At 36.1% G+C, this 12,849-nt stretch overlaps 1 protein-coding gene and 1 long non-coding RNA gene across 9 annotated transcripts in view; one reads left to right on the top strand and one right to left on the bottom strand.

Annotated features, from left to right (window-relative positions):
• rtn4rl1a (reticulon 4 receptor-like 1a) overlaps positions 1 to 12,849 on the bottom strand; it is a 235,371-nt gene that overhangs the window by 7,085 nt on the left and 215,437 nt on the right. The window contains exon 2 of the mRNA XM_017358076.4: positions 1,941 to 2,392. Coding sequence (XP_017213565.1) covers positions 1,941 to 2,392 — 452 coding nt within the window. The remainder of the gene's footprint in view (positions 1 to 1,940; positions 2,393 to 12,849) is intronic.
• Positions 1 to 12,849, top strand: part of LOC141376432 (uncharacterized) — a 251,223-nt gene that overhangs the window by 107,656 nt on the left and 130,718 nt on the right. The gene's annotated exons all lie outside the window — the stretch shown is intronic.

Here is a 12,849-nt window from a genome sequence, read left to right as displayed (position 1 = left end):
AAAACTGTATCGTATCTGGTCAGATTTTCTGAAGTGTTAGCAGAACTTTGTCAAATCAAGCGTCTTATAAAGGAAGTGGATAGATATGATATATTTACATTAGAGTGTCAAACCTAGCAGAACAGACACATTAAAATCATTGAAGACTAATGTTGAAGTCAGAATTGTTACCCTCATAAATTATTAGCCCCTCCTATACAGTTTATTCCGATTTCTGTTGAACAGAAAGAAGATTTTTCCACACATTTCTATACATAGTAGTTTTAATTACTCATTTCTAATAACTGATTACTTTTATCTTTGCTATAATGACATAACATAATATTTGACTAGTTATTTTCCCAGATGCATGCTGGTGTTCAGCTTAAAATGACATTTTAAAAGATTAAATAGGTTAATTAGGCAAGTTAGGGTAATTAGACAAGTCGTTGTGTAATGATGATTTGTTCTGTGGACAATAAAAAATAAATGCTTATAATATTGATCTTTAAATGATTTTAAAAAATCTAAACTACTTTTATTCTAGCTAAAATAAAACAAATAAGACTTTCTCCACACACACAAAAAAATACTATGGGAAATACTGTGAAAGTTTCCTTGCTCTGTTAAACATCATTTGGGAAATTTTTGAAAGAAAAAATAAAATTTACAGGAGGGCTCATAATTTTCACTTTAATTGTATATACAATGTATATTGGAAACTATAAATATACAGCCAAATAATAACTCATTGGATGGACTCAGTTTAATTAAGATCAGGATTTCAATCTAATAAATTTCGCCTAACAATGACATCAATTCTATGACAAAAATGATCGAGCAAAACTGTGATGTTTACATGTGAGAAGTGGAAACCAAGAGGAATAAAGACCTACATGGGAGGAAACTAGTGGTTGTGCACACACAGTGGATGTCATTTTTACAAGAATGTTAGTCTTTATTTTAGAAGATTAATCATTATTATTTGACAGTTTCTTGAAATTAAGTCATTAGAAAGCATCTTAAAGTTTATGATTATGACTTATAAAATATATATTATATATATATATATATATATATATATATATATATATATATATATATATATATATATATATATATATTTGTTTTTTTTTTTTTTTTTTTTTGACGGTGTAATATTTTAACCTGTGTTTAATTCAGGCTAACTTCCGCAAAGCAAGAGTAACCAATAGGGCTAGAGTAACCAATAGGGCATTCTCACGAGCGGGCGAGAAAACTGATCGCATGCATGCTGTGAGGCATAAGCTCGTCTGCGAGAGAGTACACTGTGTGCACAGATGACGATGTGCAGGCACAAGGGTTTACAACGAGCTCACAAGTGCCCGTTTCCTCACGGTAATCTCGCGGTTCACTTCTCCTCGCGCGCAAACATCACTTGTGCGTTTGATTATTTTTGGCATGGAGTTGCCGCCATACCTTACTAGGTAGTTGGACCAACACAATTCCTTCATGTTGTCCCAACACAAAACTCTTAAGTTAAGTATAAATTTAAGTGAACATAAAACAAATAAGAGAATCACGCGGGGCCCCCCTGTGGTGCGTGCTCTGCGGGCCTGTGCGCTACGCCACTGCACAGCATGTTAGCAGTCGCAATTTAATTTAGATATATCCTGCTGTCCTAGTTTTGAACATCTAAAAATATTATATCATTTAAATATGTACTTTTATCAATTATGATTAAAGTGATATCACATGTACATGACATTTTTGTTGCTTAACACCTATTTGCAAAATCCAGTAGTCAACATTCGATTTTAAATCAAAACCTTTAATCAAAGTTGTCCTAAAACTATTGAACTATTAAACAGCACTGCATGGGACAATTATTATAATTATTATTATTATTATTTTGATCCACTTCAACTGTTGACTGTATTCGTTTTTTCAAGAATGTAAATGTGACTGAATATGACTCCTACCTGTAAGTAGAGGTACTGCAGGTTGTGCAAGCCCTCAAACAAGCCAGCGGGTAGAGTGATCAGGCCACAGTGGTAGAGGTGCAGAGCATGCAGTCTCGTCAGGCCCTGGAAAGTGTCTGAAGCCAGAGAGCGCAGGTGTTTGTTGTCCCCCAGATCCAGCTCCTCCAGGCGGGTGAAGCCCATGAAGGTGGAGGGCTGGATGTAAGAGATGTTGTTGGAGTAGAGCCAGAGCATGACTGTGGTCGGGCTGAAGTGGCCCTGCAGCAGCCGCTGGATCTTGTTGTTCTGCAGAAAGACGCGCTCGCTCTGGGCCGGAATTCCCTCAGGAACCACCTGAAAGTTGTGAGCCTGGCAGCTGACGGTGCTGGGAGAGTCGTAGCAGATGCAGTGACGCGGACAGGCCTGGGTCAACTCTAAACCACACAACACCAGGAGAAACTCCAGACCACAGCCTGCAGAAAAAAACACAACTTGATGAGTAAAGGAGATCAGTCTGGCTGGTTAGTCATGTCCAAACTTATCCTAAAGGATGACCTTGCAAGTCAAAATTAGACTATATTGAATCATCTAAAAAGAAAATGTAATGTGTCAAGCCTAATCAAAATACAGAAGCTTGATAGAGTCTATCATCTTGAGTTAAAAAGATATAGTTTTAGTAAAGTTATCCACTGTATTAAATATTCACTGTATTATAGTCGTATTTGACATTCTGTTGACTCTGATACATACTTTTCACACACTATGTAGTAGGGAAGTATGTGATTTCAGAGTAGCAAGTCTAAAATCATACCATCCAAAAAAATAGTAAAGGCGGGATAAATTCTGAATGTGCATCCAATGTACACTTCACTGTCCCATGATGTCACACAAGAGAATTTGTTTTTATGCAGTGTGTGTGTGTGTGTATATGTATGGCAAGTTTATACGTTAGCCCCTTGTTTATTTTTCCCCCCAATTTCTGTTTAACGAAGAGAAGATTTTCTTAACACATTTCTAAATTTTCCAAGACACTTCCATACAGCTTAAAGTGACATTCAAAGGCCTAACTAGGTTAATTAGGTTAACTAGGCAGGTTGGGGTAATTAGGCAAGTTATTGTATAATGATGGTTTGTTCTGTAGACTATCTGGAAAAAAATTAGCTTAAAGGGGCTAATCATTTTGACCTTAAAATGGTTCATAAAATTAAAACATCATCATAAAATTTAAACTGCTTTTATGCTAGCCGAAATAAAACAAATAAGACTTTCTCCAGAAGAAAAAATATTATCAGACATACTTTGAAAATTTCCATAAGTTATTTACAAGTTTCTGACCACTTGTGTTCAATGTGCTGCCCATTGTGTTGGATTGTGTTGAATACAAGATGTGCAGCACCTGAATACTGAATACTGGAAGCCTGTGCTGACATTTCTCCTGTGGTGTTGCTATCAGTGTGTGAAGAGTGGGAGAAGAGGGTTGCATTGACAATCCAACACAACGGGCAGCACATTGAACACATTTTATAAGTGGTCAGAAATGTGTAAATAACTCATGAAGGAAAAAAGTTACGTTAAAACTAAGCACACCGTTGTTTTTCTTGTAAAATTCCCAATAAGTTTGATGTGTCAAATCACCCTCTTCCTATTGAAAAAGCAAAAGTTGCATCCAAGATGGCCGACTTCAAAATGGTCACCACCCACCTTGAAAAGTTTGCCCCCTCACATATACTAATGTGCCACAAACAGGACGTTAATATCACCAACAATTCCCATTTTATTAAGGTGTATCCATATAAATGGCCTACTCTGTATATGCACGAATGTAATATTGAAAAGCTTCCTACAGTATAGCAAATATGAATCTAAATGAGAGATTTGTAAGGCGTGTACTAATTTATGTTGAGCATTGTAAACGGCAATCCACATGTATTACTACACACTGTATGATGCAGAGCAGTACAAACGCAATAAATAAATAAATAAATAAAAACTGTGATATTTGTATTAATACAATTCATGTGTGCATCTAAAGCCATCTCTGAACACATCGACCCATGAGCCTATACATTAAAAGCAAAAAATCAATGTTAAAGGTTACAGAACAAAAATAAACTCATGTGGACAAGCATTTCTGTGAGCGTATGTGTGCATGAAAAACATCCATGTCTGAGGAAAAAAGAGCTATTGAGAGAAAAAAAAAGCGATGACAAAACCATGAGGATGAGGTTGCGATGAAGGGCGCTGTTGTATAAGTGAACGTTAGTGGCTCGGCATTGATTCGCCTCTTTGATGTGGAATTGAAATGGGAATGAGAGCGAGAGGTTTTGGAGGTGCACCGCAGCGGGAAGAGTTTTTCGAGGAAGAGATGCAACGTGTGAGTCATTTCAGATGCACAAGAACTAAAAGGATGAGCTCGCGGAGAGAGACGGACAGAGATTGATATTGACAGAGACAGTAAAGTTCGACGCAGAGCTGAGTGATGTGCTGTAATACAGGCTGCTCTGACACTGATATGAAACATTAGCATTCTCAGACGCAAGAGAGCGTGACAGGAGACTCTTGCTTAGTGTTAAAAGGGATGGTTCACCCAAAAATGGAAATCCTCTCATCGTTTACTCATCCCTATGTTGTTCCAAATCTGTGACTTACCTTTTTTTGTGGAACAAGAAAGGAGTTGAATACTGAACATAAAATGAAAAAATAATGATGCTTTTAGGCTTTGGAATGTGGCATAAAATCAACATAAAATTAGTTGAGATTTATTTTATTTATTTAATTTTTTTTTTTTTGCATTGTAATTATTCGCAAGCCAAACATAAATAATTTATTGTATTTTTCTGTTAAAATGAGCCTTAAAAAATAACTACATTTGGACCCGTAATGAGACTGACATCATCTTTTGTTTGGGTTGATGGATTAATTTGATTGATTGGTTGATGGAAAGATGGATTGATTGATTGACTGATTGATTGATTGGTTGATGGACGGATGGGTTGATGGATTCGATTGACTGATTGATTGGTTGGATTGATGGATGGATTTGATGTGATTTGATTGACTGATTGATTGGTTGATGGATGGATGTATTGATGGATTTGATTGACTGATTGGATGGATGGATGGATAGATAGATGGATGGATGAATGGATGGATTTGATTTGATTGACTGATCGATTGGTTGATGGATGGATGTATTGATGGATTTGATTGACTGATCGATTGGTTGATGGATGGATGTATTGATGGATTTGATTGACTGATCGATTGGTTGATGGATGGATGTATTGATGGATTTGATTGACTGATAGATGGATGGATGGATGGATGGATGAATGGATAGATTTGATTTGATTGGTTGCTAGATGGATGTATTGATGGATTTGATTGACTGATCGATTGGTTGATGGACGGATGTATTGATGGATTTGATTGACTGATAGATGGATGGATGGATGGATGGATGAATGGATAGATTTGATTTGATTGGTTGCTAGATGGATGTATTGATGGATTTGATTGACTGAACGATTGGTTGATGGATGGATGTATTGATGGATTTGATTGACTAAACGATTGGTTGATGGATGGATGTATTGATGGATTTGATTGACTGATCGATTGGTTGATGGATGGATGTATTGATGGATTTGATTGACTGATCGATTGGTTGATGGATAGATGTATTAATGGTTTTGATTGACTGATAGATGGATGGATGGATGAATGGATAGATTTGATTTGATTGACTGATCGATTGGTTGATGGATGGATGTATTGATGGATTTGATTGACTGATCGATTGGTTGATGGATGGATGTATTGATGGATTTGATTGACTGATTGATTGGATGGATGGATTTGATTGACATTGTTTGGTTGGATGGATGGATGGATTGACTGATTTGATTGTATGATGTATAATATAACAACAAGCTGTAAATGACAACCCCTAATACACTTGTATTATTATACACTATTTGATGCAAAGCAATAGTACAAATGTAAAAAATATATATCAAATAAAAACAAGAAAGGACATATTAATACCTTAAGGGCACATAGTAGTACCTAAAAAGTACAAAAGTGTTCCTCTTAATTTTTAGGTACTAATATATACTTTTGGGGTACCAATATGGACCCTATAAGTACAAATGTGTACCTTTTGAAAGGTACCACCCCAGTGACAGCTCGCATACCTTCATTTCTGAGAGTATAACAGTATGCTGTATATGGCAACCCCTAGTCCACATGTAATACTACACACTGTATGAAGCATAGCAACAGTACAAATGCAAAAAACTTTTGTACAAATTAATGACAGCATGACATGCCTCAGTGCCTACTAGACTTTCCCGTCAGTGGAAGAGACATCAATAGTTCACATACTTTTTTCGCTTTAAAGATTATGCCTTTTATAACTGATGTAACAGAGTTGACCAAAACATAGAGATATTTGTTTTTCATAACAAATTACAATACAGAAAGTAGATGCATCATGCACTTTAGTTGAGTAAACACACAAGATTTAACAAGACTACAGCTAAATATGTGATTCACAATGTGGGGATTATATTCAAGTTAATATTATGAAGACAAAATGTCCCTATATATACATACAAACATCATTTTAGAGACTATTTGATATCACTTACTTTCCTTCGGCCTAGTCCGACTGTCCGTCTGTCTGTCTGTCTGTCTGTCTGTCTGTCTGTCTATCCATCCATCCATCCATCCATCCATACATCCATCCATCCATCCATCCCTGTCTGTCTACAGAGCATTTACAAACATGTGATTAATAATTATAAATTATATGAATGTAAAATTTTGGATATCATAAAGCTGCCCCCCCCCCCCCCACTTTTAAAATATCCGCTAAACCCCTGGTTGATACTGCTCCTTTAACAGACATTTAGCTGACTATAAGAAACTTTGCAAGTACATGTCAACATAAACTAACTAACCTAACAATCTACTTATAATCTAATGAGAATTAGTTGGCATGCAGATAACTTAAATTCAACAAACAGACCATCAAAATAAAGTGTGACCCTAATGTTTTATTTATTTACTTTTCAGTATAATTCATGTCTTCAAAGCCAAACAAACTCGGTTAAGATTCAGATTAAGATTGAAGAGAATACATAATTTTGTTCGTTAGTGATTAACTGTGTAATTATTCAAGCATTTTTGAAACCATATAATCTGCAATAGCCTTTTATTATGTTTGTCACTTTTGTGTGTTTATAATAATAATAATAATAATAACAATAACAATAACAACAACAACAACAATAATAATAATAACAATAACAATAACAATAATAATAATAATAATAATAATAATAATAATAATAATAATTGTTATTATTATTATTTTTATATATATTGCTTGAAAGCCTCAGTCAACTTTTGCTGTAATCAAAGAGCAACCATCTTAAATTTTCTTGAACTTTTGTGTTTAACAGAAGAAAGCAAACTATGGCAATCATCCAGCTGAACTATTCTTCCAAACTTGTTTAGTAATGTCGTCGGGTCATTGCATTCCAAATACATGTGTTTGTACACGTGCCAACATATGTGATTGTGTTTATTTTAAGATTACACTGATCTCCTCTGTTTACACACACTTGACGGATGACCTTTTCCAGCAAGGCTTTGTTTCAACCAGCACCCGATGCCTAATACAGCATGAAATCACAAATGGCCTCGGATGACACATGTAATCCTGGGCGTTTAAATGTTTGCATTTGCATTTGACGCCAGGTTTTTTTTTTCTTTTTTCTCTGACGTTTTTTTCCCTCTCCCAAACATTCGCTTTGCTTTATCTTTATTACAGCGGTACAACAGTGTCAACAAAATTACGCTCTCTCTGGCTGGCGAAATGAAGTGTATTCTTTTGAAAATGAATGCTGAATGCGCAGCTCGACTGCTGGCTGTGTGAATTGAATTTGTCTGATAGGATTTTTCTTTATTTGATTATGAAAATGGACTGAAGTCAAACCAGCGGGTATTACCATGCTGTATTGCACCTGAATAACTCTTCTAGACAGTGTGTCTCTTTATCTCCTTCATTCTCATTCTATCGGTTCTTAGCCTCAAACACACACACACACACACATACACACACACACACACACACACACTCAACCTAATGCACAAAAAGGGCCGGCAAGCATGAATATGGTTGTTTAGAAGTGTTAGATTACTAACGCTTAAATAAAAGGTCAAAGCACATCTTCTTTCTTCCCCCCCGAAGCTGCGCTTGCAAATGAAAATGTATTTGAGTATCGGTTCTGCAGGTTATGGAAAGGTTAAACAGGACTGATTAAGGACCGTCTGACATCATAGCACCTACCGGCGAGGACTAGCATCCATTAACTGTCTGGAAGATTTTCTAACAATTTTAATTTAACCCCCTGGGCAGAGATTATTATTTTAATACTAAATGAAAGCACCAGATTTGATTGATTTGGCTGAGAGCTGCTGGTTTGTGATGGATATCTAGTTGAAATAGTTCTGAAGGAACTGTTATTTTGAAATTAGTCACTGTTATTTCAGGAAAATGTTCATTTCGGCTCCCAGTTTTGGCAGGTTTTTGTGCAGGGTTTTCTAGTAGTATGGTTGAAATGTAGGATCATTCATTGAAAGGAATCTTGTAACAGAATGTTTATAAGTTTTGTCCCACTTTCTATTAAGTGGCCTTAAATAGTATCTACTTACACTGAAATTAATAATTTGTTACATTGCCATTGTGCAAATACTGTACATGTTTTTACATTGTACTTATACTTGACCAAATACCTGCATGTAATAATATTTATAATTAATTTCTGTAATTACATTTATAATTACACTTCATACCATCCTTTAGACCAGGGGTGGCCAACCCTGTTCCTGGAGAGCCACCATCCTGCAAATTTCAGTTGCAACCCATATCAAACACACCTGCCTGTAATTATCACGTGGTGTTCAGGTCCTAGGCTGCGTCCGAAACCGCCTACTACTCAGTAGGCACTGCATTTGAATTTAAACGTACCACTCGGCCGTTATAAAAGTAAGTTCTATACAGTATGAATGTGAAAACTATGAATGGAATTCGGACGTACTACATCTGCCACTACACAGCATGCATGGGATGCGCACTCCAGAATCTCGCCGGAAGTAGTAAGTCATCCGGGTACTTCTCGCATACTGATTTTCAAATTATATGAATTCGGACACACTACTCGGCTCACATACTTATTTTGACGTACTATATAGTATGGAAGTATACGGTTTCGGACGCAGCCCTAATTTATTGGTTCAGGTGTGCTTGATATGGGTAGCAACTGAAATCTGCAGCAAGGTGGCTCTCCAGGAACAGGGTTGTCCACCCCTGCTTTAGACCTTCTGCACAGTTTAGCTTTAACCCTAATTAAACACACCTGATCAAACTATTTGAGTCCATCAGGCTTGGTTTAAACCAGGGGTGGGGAACCTTTTTTTCTATCAGGGGCCATTTACATTTTTGTAACATCATTTAGGGGCCATCCTAAATTATAGGGCTGCTCGATTATGGGAAAAGTCATAATCGCGATTATTTTGCTCATAATTGTAATCACAAATTATTCAAAACGATGATCAGTTGAAGTCAAAATTATTCGCCCTCCTGTGAATTGTTTTTCTTTTTATATATGCAAATGCCACACAGAAATTCCAAGAGGTCCAGCTGGGATTTGAACCAGCGACCCTCTTGCTGTGAGGCAACAGTGCTAACCACTGAGCCACCATGATGATGTGCAATATTATATGCTTTAATTGAACATTTTGTTACAAAGTCAAACATATGTCATTGGAGTCAAGTATGTTAAATACATTATTATTTCAGATCACTAATCCTCTCTCTCCCCATTTAATGACTCCAGCACTTCATTTATTCTTTCCCTTTTTCATGATCATCTAACTCCCTTTCTTCACTCCTTTTAACTTCTCTCCTTTATGTACTGTACTTGTTTATTGTCCGTTGACTTGGATACTCAAAATTGACAAACCCCACACAAGTTTTTTTTTTTTTTTGTGGTATCTAATGTCCTTTGTTCTCATTTTTCATTCGCTCCTCCATAATGACCCTCTTTGATTTTCTCTCTTATCACATAACAGAGGCTGCTGAAATCCCTTCACGTTCTGGGAGGTGGAGGGGGAAAAAAAAAACCTTCCGGTCACCTCTCGCTCTCTTCACATTCTCATTTTTCCTCTGTCTCTCACATTCGGATTAGAACTCTTCTAGATAATGGTTGAATTAAATATATTATGATGTCTCTTCTCATTTAGCAAGATCCAGCCACCAGGGCCCCCGCCAGTTGGGTCCCGGCCATCAAATGTCACTGAGAATATTTCCTATTATTTCCTCTGAGGATTTTTCCCCTTCCTGTCATGGACAAGATATTGTGTTCATGTAAGTTATTAGGCTCATAGGAGTTGCTTATAGGATCATGTGCAGAAAGCTCAACAGAATTCAGATTCATGTCATTCAAGTTGTGCTTTTCCCTTGTTGGTTTGGTTAATGATTATTTTGATTTGATTATTCTTCCGGTTACTAAAAAGTATGTAGTGTACAGCATACAGAAACAAAAGGTTTATTAAATTTTGTCAACAGCATAGTAATGTCTGAAGTACAGATCATTTAAAATGAAACACTTTGTTGTTCCATACTGTACTGTATGTATTGGAAAGACTTTTGTTGTTTGGTGAAATTTGCAAAGCATTGTTGAATGACTTTAAATTACAGTGTGTTTAAAGTTTGACAACTTTATTAATCCCACCAAAGGCAATTAAATTATGCCAGTAGCATCATGATGCAACAAACACGTACAGACAAATCACTTACAAACAATAATAAAAAAACACAATCCAGCATGCTTCATAATAACTTTATAAATAATACAAAAAAAAAAAAAAAAAAAAACATCCCATATATTAAAAATGTAAAACATGTAAGGTTTTAAATCCTCAGGGACAAAGCTGAATTTATATCTGTTAAAGAATACTTCTAAACCTTTTTCCGGAGAGCAACAATACAAAAAAAGGCTTCAGAGGATGGGAATCATCTCCTATCACACTTTGAATTTTCCTTATCATTTACTGTTCATGTAACTCTGCTTCATACCGGAGAGGTAAACCAGTAATCTTGGAGCAAGTCTTGACTTGAAGTTTTGAAGGCAATTTTTAGTCTCTAACGGAAATGACTGCATCCCTTATGGCACACTATACATTAAGTACTAATGCACTTACACACTTAACAGCATATGAATTCAGCGTTGTCCCAAAAGGAACACTAATGCTTTTTTACTAACCGGAAATTCAAACCGTTTCTCAGATGACGTTTGACGGGTGCCAAATCAAAGAAATAAATGACCAAACTACCAAATAATACCTGCTATCAGTATAAATGCATTAACCAACTAGAGGCAATGAAATCAATCCATGCTGTAAGAGAATTTTGCTTTCATAACCCACAATAAGTAAAATAAGTGGCCGTTGAGTGCATGAAGTGTTCAACATTTCACACTTTTTTTTTAACAGTTAAATAGGTGCATCTTCCTGGTGTGTATTTTTTTTTTTTTAGAATAAAAGTAATACTTCAGTGAGAATGCAATACTTACACTATCTGAAAAAAGTCTTATCGTTGCTCCCAGTTTTAAGAGCAACAAATAATAACTTGACTTCTAGTTGATCATTTGGAAAAGCGGCAGAAGGTAGATTTTTCTGATGAATCATCTGTTGAAATGGACCCCAATCATCACAAATACTGCAGAAGACCCAGGATTGGCCAGACCAGTCACCAGACATGAACATTATTAAGTATGTCTGACGTAAGATCAAGGAGGCATTGAAGATGAATCCAAAGAATCTTGATCAACCCTGGGAGTCCTGCAAGAACGCTTTCTTTGCCATTCCAGATGACTTTATTGATAAGTTATTTGAGTCATTATAGAGATGTATGGATGCAGTCCTCCAAGCTCATGGGAGTCATACACAATATTCTATATATTTTTTTTAATGTATATTCTGAAAATACCTTAATCTGACTTTACTGTCCTAATTAAATAATTAAAAATCAAGGCATGAACAGATTTTATTTTGCTAAAATAAGCGTAATCTAGAGGCCTTTGGCTTTCATACAGTATAAGCCACTTTTTATACCAAAGGATCATCTAGAAGTCAAGCTATTTTTTTTGTGTTCCTAAAACTTGGATAGGCAACAAGCTTTTTGTCAGTTAGTCTACACTGTTTATACTACAAAATGGCGCTGAATAGTGCACAAGTATGTAATTTGGTATGCACCCAACTCTGTCAAAATGATCCATGTTCATATGCCTCCATGGAAATGACTAAACTACTGCATTATGTATGCCAGGTCAGTAGTTAGGGATAACAATGTGTAAAGAAGCACAATGTGTCTTTAAAGTCAATGTGACACAAAAGTTGTTTTTTTCCCCCTCTCTTTCATGACGTACATCCGATAAAAAAAGCTTTGTAGGTCAGCGTTTGATTTTGTCCACTGAGAACCAATTGGGATTGCTGGAAGATGGGCATTGTTTTGAGATGCCCAATGATTATGAGAATGAGGAGCTAAATTTTCTAGACGAAATGATAGATCTTGTTAGATTTCTGCTGAGACAGGGCAGAGATGAGACATGTACTGATAGCCCCACCCTAAAAGCATTCCATGTGACCAATAGTGAATTTGTTTCGAGAAAGGAGGGAAGGTTATGGTAATTTATTTATTTTTTTAAGATTAGGATGGCAAATTAGTCTTCACAAAATAATGAAGTGCAAAGATACATTGTTTGTAACAAACACTATTCACCTTATTCTTCGCCGACGAGTGGGCGCAGCCATTTGAATCTTTTCAGCTTGAGTCTTCCGGCTTATTCACTTCCATTCA

This window comes from Danio rerio, chromosome 10, assembly GCF_049306965.1.
Source record: "Danio rerio strain Tuebingen ecotype United States chromosome 10, GRCz12tu, whole genome shotgun sequence".
Classification (NCBI taxonomy): Eukaryota; Metazoa; Chordata; class Actinopteri; order Cypriniformes; family Danionidae; genus Danio; species Danio rerio.
This window is presented reverse-complemented; position numbering and strand designations above follow the sequence as displayed.